The 17074-nt window shown below is 48.1% G+C and overlaps 7 protein-coding genes across 7 annotated transcripts, besides 1 other annotated feature; 3 read left to right on the top strand and 4 right to left on the bottom strand.

Moving 5' to 3' along the window:
- Positions 1-208: 208 nt before the first annotated feature.
- On the bottom strand, positions 209-1555 carry UA08_05600 (hypothetical protein; the record flags this gene model as incomplete). Its single annotated transcript, XM_020267888.1, has 5 exons — positions 209-239; positions 311-942; positions 1004-1140; positions 1200-1211; positions 1450-1555. The coding sequence occupies 5 exons, from the start codon at positions 1553-1555 to the stop codon at positions 209-211; spliced, it is 918 nt and encodes a 305-aa protein (XP_020119228.1).
- A 294-nt stretch (positions 1556-1849) lies between these two features.
- UA08_05599 (hypothetical protein) lies at positions 1850-4797 on the top strand (the record flags this gene model as incomplete). Its single annotated transcript, XM_020267887.1, has 3 exons — positions 1850-1873; positions 1949-4574; positions 4643-4797. 3 exons carry the CDS (start codon positions 1850-1852, stop codon positions 4795-4797), a joined length of 2805 nt encoding a protein of 934 aa, XP_020119229.1.
- A 381-nt stretch (positions 4798-5178) lies between these two features.
- Positions 5179-7071, bottom strand: UA08_05598 (hypothetical protein; the record flags this gene model as incomplete). Its single annotated transcript, XM_020267886.1, has 5 exons — positions 5179-5817; positions 5893-6069; positions 6117-6219; positions 6307-6409; positions 6717-7071. 5 exons carry the CDS (start codon positions 7069-7071, stop codon positions 5179-5181), a joined length of 1377 nt encoding a protein of 458 aa, XP_020119230.1.
- Positions 7072-7598: 527 nt separating this feature from the next.
- UA08_05597 (hypothetical protein) lies at positions 7599-8395 on the top strand (the record flags this gene model as incomplete). Its single annotated transcript, XM_020267885.1, has 2 exons — positions 7599-7782; positions 7842-8395. The coding sequence occupies 2 exons, from the start codon at positions 7599-7601 to the stop codon at positions 8393-8395; spliced, it is 738 nt and encodes a 245-aa protein (XP_020119231.1).
- A 411-nt stretch (positions 8396-8806) lies between these two features.
- On the bottom strand, positions 8807-11087 carry UA08_05596 (hypothetical protein; the record flags this gene model as incomplete). The annotated part of the gene is made up of 6 exons (XM_020267883.1): positions 8807-8812; positions 8854-9022; positions 9093-9670; positions 9733-9795; positions 10242-10929; positions 10984-11087. 6 exons carry the CDS (start codon positions 11085-11087, stop codon positions 8807-8809), a joined length of 1608 nt encoding a protein of 535 aa, XP_020118982.1.
- Positions 11088-12209: 1122 nt separating this feature from the next.
- Positions 12210-14594, top strand: UA08_05595 (hypothetical protein; the record flags this gene model as incomplete). The annotated part of the gene is made up of 3 exons (XM_020267882.1): positions 12210-12269; positions 12334-13986; positions 14049-14594. The coding sequence occupies 3 exons, from the start codon at positions 12210-12212 to the stop codon at positions 14592-14594; spliced, it is 2259 nt and encodes a 752-aa protein (XP_020118981.1).
- Positions 14595-15076: 482 nt separating this feature from the next.
- On the bottom strand, positions 15077-16777 carry UA08_05594 (hypothetical protein; the record flags this gene model as incomplete). The annotated part of the gene is made up of 1 exon (XM_020267881.1): positions 15077-16777. One exon carries the CDS (start codon positions 16775-16777, stop codon positions 15077-15079), a length of 1701 nt encoding a protein of 566 aa, XP_020119319.1.
- Positions 16271-16503: a repeat region (Identified by RepeatMasker using a combination of RepBase library and repeat library created with RepeatScout).
- Positions 16778-17074: the final 297 nt, after the last annotated feature.

Raw genomic sequence — 17074 nt, 5'->3', positions numbered from 1 at the left:
TGGTTATACACGATGAAAGCCGGCAGGGAAAAGAAAGCATATATACCAACCGACTAAAGCGTAACTCGTAAGCAGAAATTAGGAGCAAATTGCTGTAAGATATTCATTTAAGGAAAAAAAGAACGCGAAAAGCCTGATATATGCCATAACAATAACCTGTTCTAGTTTGTATCCACTTTTGATTTCATTTTCACACTGTATAGTCAACTTAACCCAAGGCTCTCATCATCAGCTCAACCCTATGGCATCGTTAGCATCGAATAAAGACATATCAATGACGAATGAAGTGGCCGAGGAACGAGTGACTTACGTAGCAAATGTGCCCGCAGAGACTGGCATAGCCCTAAGCAACGTAGGCCCAATTCCCCTCCAGAAACCAGCATACCCTTCAGTCGCCAGCGTCTTCTTAAAGCAGTCGGTCATGCTCTTGTACTTCTGCTCAGCACCGAAACCATCGGTCTGCATCTTGCTCTTAACGACATCAAAGGGATAACTAAATAGCCACAAAGCTTCGCCTGCGAGACCACCGTAAGTAGCAACCTTGATGCTGGAGATATCCTCTCTCTTAATATTGTTGCGCTTGGCATCTTGGTTCATCAAATATTCAAAGGCCAAAAACCACATTCCGTACGCCTGCGCTTCACGGAAAATAGTCACGACTTCGCCACGGTACAGGCCGCGCAGGACACCGTTGTGGGCGGAGATCTTGCGCACACAATCAATTGGGCCGTTGTACAGTTTTCCAGCACCATGTGGCTGTGCCTGTAATCGAATGCGCACATGTTCGATAGGTCCGGAAATGACTGAATTGGTCACACCGGCAAATGCACCCGCAAGGTAGTATTGCGTGTAAGAGAGGCCTGGGTTGAGGGGGGATTTTTTCGTGTTTTGCTCTTCAAAGTACCTTCGTGCTTGGTGGAAGGCACCGAATTGCACGCTCACCTGGCGGATTTTGTTAGATTTAATTCATGGAAACGAGACAGGCCAGGTCCACGTTGCTTACACATGCTCCAATTCCTATCAATGGGGTCAAGGTACCCTTGTAAAAAGCCAATGGTCCTTCATTCTTGAAGATTTTGGTCGCGCAGTCAAGAGCGCCTGAATACTGAGACGTCGTCTGTAACCGCACCTTGACAATATCTGTTCACACATGAATGATTAAATAAAAGACCAGCAGTCTACTGTGAGTGCTCGCATACCAAAGGGCTGACCTGTAGCATGAAGTTAGTCCAAGAACCCAATCATAGGGAAAAAAAAAACGAAAGTTTATCAACTCTTTTCTCTCTTAGGGTTCAGATGTTCGGGGAACGAACAACCCCGGAGAGCGGTTGACGTTTAACATGAACGCATTGGTGCATATAGAATCAAAGGTTGATAGATGCTCGAGTGCCAAATGCAATTTGCACATTGATTCAACAACAAGATGTCCAAATGTGCGTGGAGACGTACCCAGCAAGACCTGAGTGATGCCGCCTGAGGCGCCAGCGAACAAGTCCTTTACAGTGCGCACCCAGCCCGCATTGAGGTCCTGCTCAATCTTCTCGTAATCTTCCATGGCAGCGAGGTGCAAGTTGTCGGCTGAGGAGTGTATGGCAGAGTCGCCTGCACAGAAATGCTCTTTCAGAAAAGAAGAGAAAGAAAAAAAAAAAAGCAATTGCTTGCTTTATCTCTTCGAAATAACTTCTTGTTCCCCGATCGCGCAATCAGGCGCGGATCTCTGATTGGCTCGGCGCGCCGGATCACGTGCGCAAACCTTCCCAGCGACGCCAAGCCCGCGGAAAGCCCAAAGAAGCATTCGCAAAAAAAACAGCAGCGACAAATAAATATCAGACCCTACAGCGAGGTCACCATGCACAGGAGAGTCTTTCGACGAGTAAGTTTCCCCGCGGAATGCCACTGTCTGCCCCCTTCACATAGTGCAAAGCATTTCTAACGACTCCTGGCTTAGATCTGTCGGTGTCCGTCCATCGACTCGGCCCATGCCGCTTCCGCAGGAGCTCGGCGATGTTGTCGTGAATTCCATTCGTCTCCGTATCTCTTTCAGACCAACAATCAAGCAACAGCCGGTGCCAGCGAGGACGGCAATGCTCCTTCGTCTGCTCCTCGTCCGCTATTCAAACCGAGATTTGGTGGCGGGCAATGGGCTGTCAAAACACCCGCTGCCAAAACGCCGTCCGGTTTGACTGTCGCCGAGTTGGCAAGTAGGAATGCCATCAAAGCTGCAGCACCACAACCAGAAGCACAACCAGAAGCACAAATCCAGCCGAAGACAGAGACTCAGAAGAACGTGGGAGGTCCCACTTCGTCCTCGAAAAAGAAATTCAACAACCGACGTCTTCAAGTCCCGTCGGCAGACTGGGAATGTCCGCAATGCCATTTCAAGTGCTACGGCACGCGCCTTGTCTGTCCCAAATGCCTTACGCCCAATCCCAATCCTATCAAGCGCCCTGACTCTAAACCAAAAGCTTTTGCAATACGAAGAAGGCCGCTTTCGAAGGATACGGTCAACGAGTACATGGGAGTTGCAAAGCAATCATGGCTTGAAAGTAATAAAGCCAAGCTTCTGGAGACGTCTAAGGATGAGTCAGCCAAACAGAAAACGAACAACCTAAGCAAAAGCGATAAGCTTGCGCAGCAGCAGCAGCAGCAACAGCAGCCGGAGTCGAAGCGTGAAAAAGACAAGAAGCGAGAAATAGATGACTTCGATAAGTGGCAGGCATCTCTCGAAGAGCTGAAGAAAGCCCAAGAGTTAGAGGCTACTCAGGAGTCGCAGCGATCAGATAAACCCAAAGGTTATAATAAGAAGCAGCGATATCGCGGACATGATGAGGACGAATATGATCCTGGTGAGAGGAAACGACAGAAGGAAAAACGCAAACAGAAAAAGAGCCGCCAGGAAGAGGTTGCGCCTCAACCAAGTCCGCTGTATCTTCCTGAATTTATCAGCGTGGGAAATCTTGCCAATGTTCTTGGTGTGCGACAGACGGAATTTATCGACCACCTGGAAGAAATTGGGTTCGAGAAAGTTATACATAGCCATGTACTGGACGCAGAAACGGCCGGACTCATTGCCGAAGAGTACAATTTTGAACCGATCTTTGAGACAGGCGAGGCTGATTTGGCTGCTGCGCCTGAACCAGAGGATAAATCTGTTTTGCCGCAACGACCTCCGGTGGTCACGATCATGGGCCATGTTGATCACGGCAAGACCACGCTTCTGGACTGGCTCCGGAAATCATCTGTTGCTGCTTCTGAACACGGAGGTATCACCCAGCACATTGGAGCCTTCTCCGTGACAATGCCTTCTGGAAAATCGATCACTTTCCTGGATACCCCCGGTCACGCTGCATTCTTGGATATGCGCCGCAGAGGTGCCGACCTGACAGATATTGTAGTTCTAGTAGTTGCAGCCGATGACAGCGTCAAGCCACAGACAGTGGAGGCCATCAAGCATGCAAAGCAAGCTAATGTTCCTATCATCGTCGCCATCAACAAGATTGACAAGGACAATGTCAACACGGAGAAGGTCAAACAAGATCTAGCTCGCCATAGTGTCGATGTGGAAGACTATGGTGGTGATGTTCAAGCTATTCCTGTCAGCGGCAAGACCGGACAGGGCATGCTTGACCTTGAAGAGGCGATTGTGACACTTTCAGAACTGCTTGATCATCGAGCTGATACTCAGGGTAATGCCGAGGGCTGGGTGGTGGAAGCGACAACGAAGAAGGCTGGACGAGTTGCCACCGTACTGGTCAAGCGAGGCACTATGCGTCCAGGCGACATCCTTGTAGCGGGCTCCACGTGGACCCGTGTCAAAACGTTAAGAAACGAAGCCGGCGTTGTGATTGAGGAAGCTACTCCTGGAATGCCCGTAGAGATCGATGGTTGGAGGGAGCAACCCGAGGCAGGCTCTGAAGTTCTTGAAGCCACGACCGAGCAGCGTGCTAAAGAAATCGTCGAATACCGTATAGACCGCTCGGACATCAAGAAACTCGGTCAAGATACCGCTGCAATCAACACCAGTCGACTAGAAACCCTGGAACAGCGACGCCGTTCTACCGAAGAGGAAACACCCGAAACAACCGCGGAGCCAACGGGTCCCAAACCGATTAATTTCATCATCAAAGCCGATGTCTCGGGCTCTGTGGAAGCTGTTGTGCATTCGGTCACGGGCATAGGCAACAACGAGGTTTTGGCCAGCATACTCCGTTCGGGTGTTGGAGCAGTCAGCGAATTCGATATCAAACACGCAGCAACATCGGAGGCCAGTATCATCAGCTTCAACATAGCTACCGACCCTATGATTTCGCGCATGGCCGAGGCCCAAGGCGTTAAGCTTATGAACCACAACATCATCTATGAGCTGATCGATGACGTGAAGGCAACGATGAGCGAACATTTGCCGCCAAATGTCACTTACCGAGTGACAGGCGAGGCTGAGATCAGCCAACAATTCGAGATCACCATCAAGGGCAGGAACAAGATGCTCATCGCAGGTTGCAAGGTCCGCAACGGTGTCATCAGCCGAGCGAAGAAAGTTCGTGTTCTTCGAGACAAGGAGATCATATACGATGGTACGTATATATCAATTCTAAATATTAATCAACATGCATTTCTGACTTGTTTTCTTTTCTTTGTCTAGGCTCCTTAACCTCGCTCAGAAACGTCAAGAAAGATGTCACTGAAATGCGCAAAGATACCGAGTGCGGTCTCAGCTTTCAGGACTGGGCTGATTTCCAGGCTGGCGACCATGTACAGTCATACGAGGAGGTCGTTGAGAAGCGATATCTTCACTAGGCCGACCCATCCATGCCTTCCCGGCATCTTCTGTATATTAGTTTTTATATTCTGTTATGTATAATTATGTAATCTCACTCGGATTCTCTTCAGTGTTGCATGCATGGTTGGGCGTTTGATGATTTTTGGTGAGAATCAAAACAGGCATTGGTATTCTCTCAAGGAAGAATATACAAGCACCACTTTTCTCACGTCGATACATATACTCAATAAATCTATAAGCTTAAAGCGATACCTAGGGACTATGAAGATACAGTTAGGAATTGATTAGATTAGTGAATTCTCTTGATTAAAATTTCCCTACGTGGACCAATTTCTTCTTGAATTAATTCTGTAGAACCCCTTGAAATATGAAATAAAAATTTCCCCTTCCTCCTCGCTTCACTCTGCTTCGCTTTCACTGCTTCCATCGTCGTCATCGTCCTCCTCGTCACTTGATGGTCCACGCAGCTTGGGCTCATTACGATTCCGAGCCATGCACTGTTCGTATGCCTCGCGTGCACTGAGCGGGCCTCGAGGCGACGGTGCAGCTGTAGATGAGACTGCTTTAGGGGAGACATTCTTGATTACGCCGGTGGGCTTGCGTGTTGTTGTTGTTGTTGATGTGGACGTCGTCGGTTTTGGCTTTGATGGTGCTGCAGTCTGAGGCTTCTTGGTGGTGGCAGCAGCAGTAGCGGCTCTGTTTCTAGGCGCCTTGATACCTTGAGGTTGAGCATTTTTCTTGTTAGATAGCGGCTGGCGTGGCTGGGTGTTGTTACTGCTGCTGCTGCTGTTGTTATTGTTCTTCTTCTTGTTCGCCCCTCGAGCGGGCTTCTTTGCATTTGGCGCATCGTCTTCCTTGTCCTTGGTGGTGAAGTTCTCGACGGCAGAAAGACCAGAGTCATCCCCCTGTTGAGCAGGGCATGCGACCTCATCCATAAGACTGTACTCAGGCTCTAATCGAGCCAGTGACTTGTCGGGCAAGTCGTATGCTATCTTTTGCTCTGACCAGAAGGTTTCGAATGTGTTTGTGTGCATGATCTGGCATTGTCATTCTGTCAGTATCATATCGCAACAAAGGAAGAGGGTGGTTGATTCTACCATGCTTGAGCACACCACCTTGTGAGAAATCGGCAGATCGGGATTCTCATGGGTCAAGCGGATGATGTCTGTCTCGATTTTGGCCCGACGTATGCGTTCTTTCTTGTTTCTTGCGATGTAGTCTTCGATGATTCTGTGGGCGTGGGTTGTGTAGATGTGGAAGAAGAAGTTCTGTGTTTTGGGGAGAGTGTACTGTAAGTATTTGAGCTCCTCTATTCACTTGGTATGGATATACATACGCTATGAGTGTCAGGGCTAGACATGCTGGAGGCCTTTTCAACTTTTGTATTGGTGTGTTGGAGCCACTCCGTTTGCGTTGGAGATGCGAATCGTGGAGTTTGGCTTCAACTTGATGAAGATGGCTGTGGAATCAGGACAGCTAGTTATTCAGGCTGGCTGCTTGGTCTCTTAAGATTGTTGAAGTAATACCTCGCAGTCAGCTGGGAGTTGTTGTGGTGGTTGAAAATGGAAGGTGGCAGAGGAGGTCTGAGGAGAGGAAGAGTAGAAGGAGATATGCCCATGGGACTCCCTCCTGTTGTTGAAGTGCACAATCATTATTCAATAATCAATAACATATTTAACAAATGCTGCTAAGAGTCAAAGAAACAATGCTCTCACAACAATGGTAGTCTGTTGACATTGGGCATCAATGGATACAGATAAGACATTCAATATCCTATGGAAGTCCTTTATTATAATAAGTGTACATTTCTAAGGAATTTCATAAAAGTTTAGCTAGGTAAACTTCTATTGAGCCTTCCAACGGACACGGCCAACCCATGTTGCCCAATGCTGTACATCATCTCGCTCAAGAATGCGATCAACAGTATAATACTCACGTGCCAGCTCCTCATTGCTCGCCATGCGATGCACAAAGCTGTGGCAAGCACGACATAACCAAGCAACACTGTTCAGCTGCCACTCATCATGCCAGCCGCGTTTGAGCACCTTGGCATGGACTTCTCGAGGGATGAGATGGTGGTAAGAGAGAGGAATCCAGTCCCTTTCGCAGATTTCGCAGGACTCTGTACGCGTAGAAGCCCACACGGGAGGCCCCGAGGTGACTGATGTAATGTAATCTGTGAGAACCGGCCGGAGAAACGCTGCTGTCAAGTCCAGCGACTCTGGGAGGATGGCGTAGACGGAGAGTGATTCTGCGACTGACACCGGGATTGGCGCTGCAAGTGTCTCCATGTCAGAGTCTGTCAACTCCGTTGCGTCTTCGTATTTGCGTGCCAGGGATGCATCTTTTTGGATTCTGGAGTATGATAATGACTGTAGTTCGTCTGGCAGCGCATGGAAGACCTCGGAGGCAATGAACTATTTACGCATATGTAAGGCTCCTGGGAACTAGTCAGGGGGGATAGCAATGGAAGTAAACAATACATCAATAAAGTCAGCCAGCTCTTCTGGATCCTGCTTCTCTAGGCCAGCGGGATAATCGTCGTTTGTCACAGCCTCGCCTCGCCTCTTGCCTTTGACTTTTCGTTTCCCGGATTTCCTGCGTCCGTGAGACTTTTGCACTATCGCCCCGGAGACACATTCTCGGAAGACTTCATAGTTGTTGCTGTCGAAGCTCATTTAAATCTCGTACACAGATAGGTGTTCATGGAAAGGTGGAGGAGAGAACGAGTTGAGATGACGTTCCAAAACCCTCCCCGCAGCGGGTGGCGCGATACTTTAAATCAACGACAACCACCACCACCACCACCCTATCTACAATGGCGCATGAGCAGAAAGGGAACGGCATTGTCATTGCCTTCGATCTCTACGGCACTTTGCTGTCGACCGAGTCCATATCAAACCGTCTGGCAGAGATAATCGGCTCGCAGGAGGAAGCCACCCGCATTGCGGCGTCATGGAGAAAGTACCAGCTTGAATACTCATGGCGACTGACGTGCATGGGTACGTGCGTCTGTTTGAAGATTCTAGCTCACGGAGACATTGACGATTCCACTGGCTAGGATACTACGAGGACTTCTTCAACATCACCCGCAACGCGTTGGCGCATGCGCTTTCGGAGGCATCGGTTCGCCTGGAGGAGAAACAGATCGACCAGCTAATGAGCGAATACGATCACTTGTCCACATTTCCCGACGTCACGCCAGCTCTACAAAATCTAAGTAGTACTACTACGAGAGCAGACATTGAAGCCGTCATCTTCTCCAACGGCACTCAAGAGATGCTCTCCAATTCCGTGCTTCGGTCCGCCAGTCTTTCGCCCCATGCCGCTCTCTTCAAAGACCTGGTTACGGTACAAGGTATTCAAAAGTACAAACCGGCGCCCGAAACGTATCAACACCTGGCGACGCAGACAGGGAAAAGCGTGGATAGGATATGGCTAATCTCTGCGAATCCGTTTGACATTGTCGGGGCGACCAAATGTGGCGTGAACGCTGCGTGGCTTGATCGTGCCAACAGGGGCTGGGAAGACGCTGCGGTGCCGGCGCTGCGACCACGAGTCATTGGGACGAGTCTGGCTGAAGTGATAAAATCCATTCTAAGCCAACTAAAGTGAATAAGCAATGCTATTTCTGGTTTGTTGGCGAAATGCTAAAGGTGTTTGTGTTTGTTGCGCTGTAATTATTTCCAAAATCCTCCATGCGTCCAGGAAGTCTCGGGGTAAGTAGCAGCGACGATTGTTCTGCCCTTCCATTTCCCCTCCAAGGATATTCCATGAGAGCAAGATTGGAATTTGGAGTGAATAGGAAGGGGTGTTGTTTTATGAATGATTGGAGAAGAAAAAAAAAGAAGAAACGGCAAGCGAAAATCTTGCGGGTTTTTATATGTGCGCCTATTCTTATCGATAAGGTGGTTGTTGCGCCAATCATGTTTAAGCCAGCCCTTAGAGGATAATACTTCGACTCTCAAGCACTACATCGAGGGATTTGAAAATATTGTGATTTTATTCATTAATTACTTCGTTTCACTAAAGCTATATACATATATACTATCAATCCTAATACCGTCTCATACCGGGTCATCACGATATTCATATCCGTCCCCCTCTGGCCTCTGCGTCTCGAAAAACTCTTTATGTTTCTCCATTTCTGCAGCCCAGAGAGCCGAGCCAGCAGCACTGGTGAGCAGGAAAAACATGGAAAGGATGGGTATCAGTTGAAAGATGAGAGCCACGGTACCGAAACTACAGGCAATCCTCTCGTTAGTTCAAGCCGAATCACAAACTGACAATAACAGTAGTTTAGAACACTTACGCCGTGTATTTCAACTGCCGGTTGCGAACAAACTGTTTCCGCTTGTCCTTTGTAAAGTCCAGAAGCTGAAAATATCTCCAGTGGTGGAATGGGCCGGCCCGATAGCCAGTAAGAACCAAGAACATGGGCACGCCCGCGACCGGTACGAAATTGAGCGGAAGCAGAACGATAAATTCAATAATCTGCCGCATTGAAAAAGGGGCGTATATCGCGCTTGTGGTTGGTTTCCCCAGTCTTTGCACGGGTGTGGCGCCATCCGGATAGATCACCCTTTCTCTATTGACCAGGTGCTCAAAGCCTTCCTTCACAAGCACGGCATCAAAGACATCAACTAGCGTTTCGTCGACAAAGAAGGCTTCGAAGAGCAAGGCCACGATTGCCGCGCCTTCGCCCAGCACCAGGAACGCCCCGTTCACCCAGGCACTGCTGCCTTGGAAGACGGCAAGAAAGGCGACTTGCGGGATATATGTGAAAAGGAATAGGATCGTATAGATAAAGCCGGAGAGTAGGAATACTGGGAGCAAACGTCCGCGGAGGAGAGGCCATAGGAAGGGATGTCTAAGAAAGTAGACAATGCCCTAGAAGAGGCCCTACAGTCAGCTTGCAAACAGTACTTGGGCAGATCGTGGGTTCGACTGACTCTGATGGGATGTAACCACGTTGCGTTGCGCAATTTAGCCGGGCTCGACATGTCGACGTCTGTCTAATATTGGTGTAGCGAGGGTCAAGAAACGCTGCTGGCTGATGGTCGACTTTCAAGTTTCTGTTGCATGTGAGCGCACTAGATTCCATTGGGTTTAGTGTAGTTCTAATATGGACTAGCGCCATGGCATTGTTTGCTTTTTGCATCAATCTTGTTAAACTACCACTGGTCGTTCTATATAAATAATTGATTTATGCCTCCAAGCTACGTCCCAAACCGATGCTAGGTCGATGGCTAAGCTCAATTGATGCATGGCTCTAAGACCAGTAGTTAAGCGCCCTATGGTATACTGAAATTGAAGTTTGATGCTAAATGCACGGCCGTTTCATTTGCTGATATACGTTCAGCATGTACTATCAAATTCCTGTTCTCTGAGCTATCGCCTCTGCGACCAACTTATGGATCGCCTGCCCGGGATGAAAATCGTTCCACCAGAGACAACTGACTCCGTCACTATTATAACAAGTCGCATTCGGTGCCCCATACGCTGTAGGGTCGTCCAGCGCTTTGTTGAATGACGGAGAAGTGTCAAACACAATCACCGTTGCACCTGGGTTCTTCCCCTGAAACTTCTCGGCTCCCTTGGCAATGAGCTGGTTGTAGCTTGCGACAGCATATGCTGTCGTGGCCTGGGCGGTGGTATTTTCAGCTAGTATTGATGGAGAGCGCTGGATAGGGGGCACGGTCATGACAAGAAAATACCGTGCTCCGGCGTCATATAGCGTCTGTACAGTATCGAAGTACCGATCAACCAGCGTAAGTGACAGATTTCCCCATGTCTGAGCATCGTAGCCTCGTGAAATATCGTTGATGCCGAACCAGATAGTAAATAATGCATCATCACTGTCCCATGCTGGTGCTGGCGACAGTGCGGCAAAACGATCATTGACCTGCTGGACAAACGACGCTACCGTGCTGAGATAGGCGGGCACGATGGAGTTGTCAATGGTAGCGCCGCCAACAGCAAAGTCGTAGTCGAGGATGAGAGATGTGTTGTATTCAGTAATCAAAAAGTCAACCCAGTTGTCGCCGTTCGTTGTGGTGTCGCCTGGGAAAGCTGGGTTGCCGATTGGGTTGAATGAGTTGGGCTGGGTGCCAGTGTAGTTGAAGCCGGTGGCAGTATAGCTATCACCACTATTCACAGAGGCAAATTAGCAGATAATTATGGTGTTAGGATGCTGAACGTACAATGTGAAGATATAAGAAAATTTAGGAAGGGGTGCCGGCCTAGCACTAATCCTAACCCCCAAAGAGACCAGGGATAGGGCAAGGTATCCCGGAACGAATCTCATCTTGGGAGTGACAAATTATTGACCACGCTTCAAGGTATTTTAGTTGTATAAATCTAAGCCCGTACAAGTCCTGATTATATATTGGCAAAAAGTATCCCAATATGCCGCAGGAACTTCATTCACAAGAATGAAGACTTGAAGGCAGATTGTGCATCTTATGTTAAAATTTCAGAATAACTCGAATCGATAAGTATTTCTCCCCGCATTTTCTTGTTTTTTCTTGCTTTTCTTCAGCGGGGAGAATGACTTGTCAATCAGGAACAACATTTTTTTCCACCAATAGGTAACCCCTGCATAAACAGGTATATCTAGGTAATCAGGCTGAGCAACGGGAAGCGGTCATTGTCGCTAGATCTTTAGGCCGAGAAATCACAAGAAGTATTCGATGCGACTAGATCAGTCATGGTAGCGGGTTGTTTACTCTAAAGTGGGAGTAATCTGTTATGGGCTGTCGGTTAAGTCGATTAATCCCGGAGTCGACATCTGTCTTGAAATCATACCGTGGTCAACCACCTTGGAAGTTCACTTCGTTGTCGTAAGGAAGCAGTTTAGAATCACTTTGTGAAATAAAAAAGGTGTTTGGGGGGTGAAAATTATAAATTATATACTAGCAGTAGTTATATTAGGGACTAGTCACGGGCCCACTTCCGCCGGAGTAGACTCAGTAGAGAGCCAAAAGAGTCACGACGTCAACTCAACTCAACTTGGTGCTTGCTTAGTACTATTATTTTTCAAGTCTCACTGACGATCCAGCATTATATGCAGGGTTCTACGAGTCCGTGAAATAAACACGTCTTGTCTTTCAGACAGTAAATTTGGCCTTTAGCCCTATGATATTAGGAAGCTTGTCCAGTTTGCGCTGTCGGAAATTTCAACCGGGACTTTTTTCTCTGCGACTCTCGGACTCTCTTGACCGGCTTCTATTCGTCTGCCAGTTGTCGTTCATTCTAGAGAATCGGCATATGAATATCCTTGATTCGTTCTATTCCTGCTGTTGCGTCACCACGGGTCTTCTTCGGCAGTCATTGCCGATGGCGAACAGCAAAGCTCAAGATTACCAGTCAGACGTATAACGAATATTTACATTCACATGGCTCTAGACTGTGACGATATCATCCTATAATGGATGGTAAAACCCGGCTGCAGAAAGCATGCGATGCATGTAACATCCGGAAAGTCAAGGTTAGAAATCATTCATCCTTGCCGGAAACGCATGATGCAGACATCTCATTGACCATGCCTGCAGTGTGACGAGGGTGGACCACCATGCCAGTCATGTACTGCTCTGGATATCCCGTGTACCTACAACCGTCCTAAGAAACGCCGGGGTCCACCAAATAAACATGCAGAAGCAATCAAGAAGCAAAAAGCCGAAGCTAAAGCGGCGGAAAAAGCACCGCCACCAACAACAGTGCTCCCTGCTCCTACTAGCAAAATCTTACCTTCAGATACGAGCTCGGAACAGAGCCTGCTAGATCTGTCCGGGGAATCGATATGCCCCTTGCCAACGTTGCAGCTCCTAGTCGATGACTACTTCCTCTTCATTCACCCTCTCATCCCAGTCCCACATGAACCTACTTTCCGACAGGCATTTGCAAACAGAGAAGATGTGACTAACAAACGATTCCTAGCGTTGCTCGCCTCCATGATAGGGACCCTAGTAGCCTCCTTCCCACGTCGGCCAAGGTTGCATCTGCGAACAGATTCTGCAGAAAGCATGTACCCTAACTCAATGGCTCTGGTTAAGCGTTGCCACGACATTGCCGTCCAAGCTAGGGGACTCGGCTATCTTGATACGAGCACCACAATTGAGGACGCTGCGATTAGTTATCATTTATCGCTTTGTTCCAGCTATGTATACAATATGCGGCGCTGTCGAATGTATCTTGGCGAGTGCATGACTATTTTGCGTGTCTACAATCTGTATAAGCCCTCCAGGCAAGGCGTTGCTAATCTCAGTCCGGTAGTAGCTGCTTCGCCGGTTTCTGAGGCACAATATCAACTTGTCGATCCCAGTGAAGCTACAGACAATTTGTTAGTTCAAGAGCAAGGGAGACGACTTTTTTATATCTGTCTTGCTGGTTTCCAGACACTTCATCAACTGGGATCAGCAGATGGCAGAGCATATATTCCTCCTGAAACCCCGACAGACCGCTACCCTCCTCTTCCAATCGAAGTAGACGACGAGTATCTTTCTGCCAACCAGTGTGTCTCCCAGCCTATTGGGATTGTCCCACAGCTCACCGGGTTCAACGCCAACGTGCGCATATTTCAGTGCTACAATTCATTACTGGCATTGGAGATTGCTTTTAACAGTAGCGGAGCGATGAGCTGGGATAACCAAAGACAGTTGATATGGGAATCCCTGCAACAAGCGAAAACCATCACAGCAGACCTGCCCCCAGAACTTTCATTACATCATCCGCAGCAGGTTCAGCAGTTATCTCCTCCTCTGATGAATCTTGGTGGCTGGCCTCCAGCCTACGGAGATGGCGTGACGAACCGTGACCAAGAACGGCGGAAGATACAGTATGAAATACAAAAGGTCAATATATACATAAGCCAGTTATCAACGCGATCTTACCTTGTCGATAAATACTGGACCCTATTCGATGGCCACACCAGGCTCGAGAAGAAAAGAGCTGCTTCTTCTTCGGCATCAAATACTCCAATATTAATGCCTTCAACCCAGATGTCTTCTCTAGGTGCCACCACCACGTCCAATATCAAGTATGAACCGGGCGATACGACGACAACAGCACCAGATGCGGAAGTTCATGCGCAAACGGATCATATGGGATACATGATGCGGCAGGAGCGCGGACTAGTAATCAAAGACCTCTTGTGTCTACTCAAGAGCGTGCAAGAAATCCATATAGAACCGAATGGGGCCAGTTTTGTACGTACTCAAATTTTCAAATCCCGCTTGAATCATGCACACTAATGTCAGTAATTGTCCAGACCCAGAAAGTCCGGCAAATCGCCTCGACACTTCTCAGCCTTCCTCAAGAGCTGAATACCACACTGCAAACCACCACAGATCCCATCACCGGTACATCAACGACCACCGCCACAACTCCGACCCCCCAACCAGGCGCGCAACCACTCTCCACAAGCGACGCCGAAAACTACCTTCGCACATTCCTTGACATCCTCGTTCGTCTCGAGGGCGTGGGTGTAACCGGCGGAGACCCAATCCAGACCGCCACTATCAGCAGTAGTAATATCAATATCAAAAAGGACGAGTTGAACATAAACCAAAACGTAGTTAACAACAACATTGACATGCTAAACGTCGATGCTGCCGCGTCCACCCTCCTCGCCGACCCAATGGTAGCATCAGCAGCGTATCCAAGCCCGAACGGCAACGAAGCGTACCTTCAAGCGATGCCCTATGCGGGCGATGGGATTAGCGCGCGGGAAGAGGAGGAGTTGAGACAGTGGGCTAGCTTTAAGGAGTTTCAAAAGACATTCATGGAAGATGGGGGGTTGTTGTACTCGATATGACTTTATTTCCCCATCGCGTTTCTTGTATTCTTTAATGGATTAATACACTTGGTTGTCCTACCACTATATGCTTACTATACAATGTATAAAGTTACTTCAGAGTGAAAAGCGAGCATGCCATCATTGGGTATCTATTGCTGTATCTGCAATTGATTATGATCTATGTATACAACCGCACTTTTTTTCCACTTTTTTTTTTTTTCTTTTTTTTTTTTTTAATAAAAACACAATCTCGCCGCACGTAAAAGTACATAAAAGAAAATTTCAGTGTCAGTCTAGATGAGTAAAGACAAAAAAGAGGGGGAAAGAGAGCAGAAAAAGCAGACATAAATGATTATATCAATGAACTGGAGGCTGGGATTGATTATTAGTGTGTTGCTTTTCAGAACATAAACATAAAACATATGAAAGCATCAAATGAACCTGAGCAATGACAGACAGACAACTTAAGCAAAAGAAAGAAGGAAAGGAAGAAAAAAGGACTAGAACATCCTCTTCAGAGGACTTGGCGTCGCAGTCACTGTAGCCGTAAACACCCTCGTCACCACCATCCCAGCACTAGTCACAGTCACGGTCTCCGTCTCCGTAATTGTCGTAGGCAGTAGTTGCGTGATAGTCGATGTCATCCAGTCTGTTACTGTCACTGTGACCGTGCCAGAGGCGCCGGTGGCGGTGGCGGTGATTGCGGCGTCATTATTATTATTACTACTACCATTACCACCACCAGCAGTAGCGACAGTCTGGGGCAGAGAAGTAGTCAAAGAAGGATTGGCAGTTGTAGCAATGACGTTGGGGTTTGCGGGCTGTTCTGCTGCGGTTGTCGCTGTGGCTATGGCTGTTACGTAGTTTGTTGAAGTCATGCGAATGTATGAAGTTGAGGTTCCGTGGTCTTGAGTTGGTGTTGTTGTTGTTGTGGTGGTTGCTGAATTGGGCTGTGCTGGCTCAGCTGGTACGCCGGCGGTAGGTGTATCTGGTACTGTGGATGTTCTCGCGCTTGTTGGGGTGGCCATCCCTGGTACAGTGGTTGTGTCTGTTGCGCTGTTGATGATCACCGTAGGTATGCCCGCTGGTGAAGAGGTGCTAAGGGCATTGTGGGTGCTCGTGGTGGTTGGGCTTGGTGGTTGGTTGGTTGTAGTTGGTGTAGTTGCAGATATTCTGTAGGTTGATAACGGCCCTCCCTGAGCGAGCGGCACTCTTGCTGTAGAAGAGGATTGGTTTGCAGGAGTGCTTGTGCGTGTCGTGGATGTTTGAGAGGGAATAGTGGCTTGTGGCGGAGTGTTTGTTGTACTTGTTGTTGTTGTTGAAAATAGAGGGATACCCGTGCTTGAACCACTAGTTGTATGTGCAAGGTTCGTGCCGGTAGATAGAGCGGCAGGAGCAGGAGCAGGAGCACCTGTACCAGCGACAACGGCAGTAGAGCTTGTAGGACTCCGTCTGGCACTGTGACTACTGCTGCTTGAGCCAGTACTCGGAATAGCAGAGTGAGAGGATGTAGTAGGTACGGCTGAAGTACTCGTCGTGCTCGTAGCTCTGGTACCAGGGGTTATTGGCGTAGTCAAGCTGATGATAGAGCCTTTTGCATCTGGTATTTTGGTAGTTGCAGTATCAGGGGTTGAAGTAGCAGGCGTCGTAGTAGTCCGGATTGTAGTAGCAGGGGTTGAAGTAATCAGAGGTAAAGTAGCAGGATTTGAAGTAGTTAGGATTGTAATAGCAGGAATTGTATTAGTCGGGGTTGAAGTAGCAGGCGTTGAAGTACCAGGAGCTGAAGTAGTAGGTGTTGAAGTAGCAGGCGTCGTAGTAGTCCGGATTGTAGTAGCAGGGGTTGAAGTAGTAGGGGTTGAAGTAGTAGGGGTTGAAGTAGTAGGGGTTGAAGTAGTAGGGGTTGAAGTAGTAGGGGTTGAAGTAGCAGGATCCGAGCTTGTAGCCGACGTAATGTCCGTAGTTGTAACTGATGTCACTGCAACCAAAGGCATATGTACAGAGTGTGAACTAGTAGCACCAGTACTGGTGGGCGGAGAGGACGTTGTCGTGGTGGTAGTTGTCAGTGAATGATTGGGGGTAGGGGTGGTGGTGCCCTGTCTGCGATTAATTCGGGGTTTCTCAAGAGGCAACGAAGTGGCAGTGTTGCTGATTGCTATCAACAGCACCATTAGAATGGTTGAGAATGAAGCGAATGGCTTCATTTTGGAACGAATGAGAGAGGATATCTGATATCCAAGTTTTCAGTTTGGGGTAATTTTGGGGGGTTTCTTCGAATATTAGTAAATTAACATCAGAAAGAAAACGACAGACTGAAACAAAGAAGCTTTTGGCGGAGAATGAGGATGGACCAGCCAGAAAAGAGACAGGAAAGGAGATGTGCTGTAATTGAAGCAGAAGAGAAATTATTGATGTGAGTGACTCTGAGCCCTGACTACCTTATTTCACTATGTAGTCAGAGAGTAAGCAGCACCAAAGAACAATAATTCTATGGTAGAATG

This window comes from Talaromyces atroroseus (assembly GCF_001907595.1).
Source record: "Talaromyces atroroseus strain IBT 11181 chromosome Unknown scaffold_7, whole genome shotgun sequence".
NCBI lineage: Eukaryota > Fungi > Ascomycota > Eurotiomycetes > Eurotiales > Trichocomaceae > Talaromyces > Talaromyces atroroseus.
The sequence above is the reverse complement of the archived record's forward strand: the minus strand, read 5'-3'. Positions and strand labels throughout refer to the sequence as shown.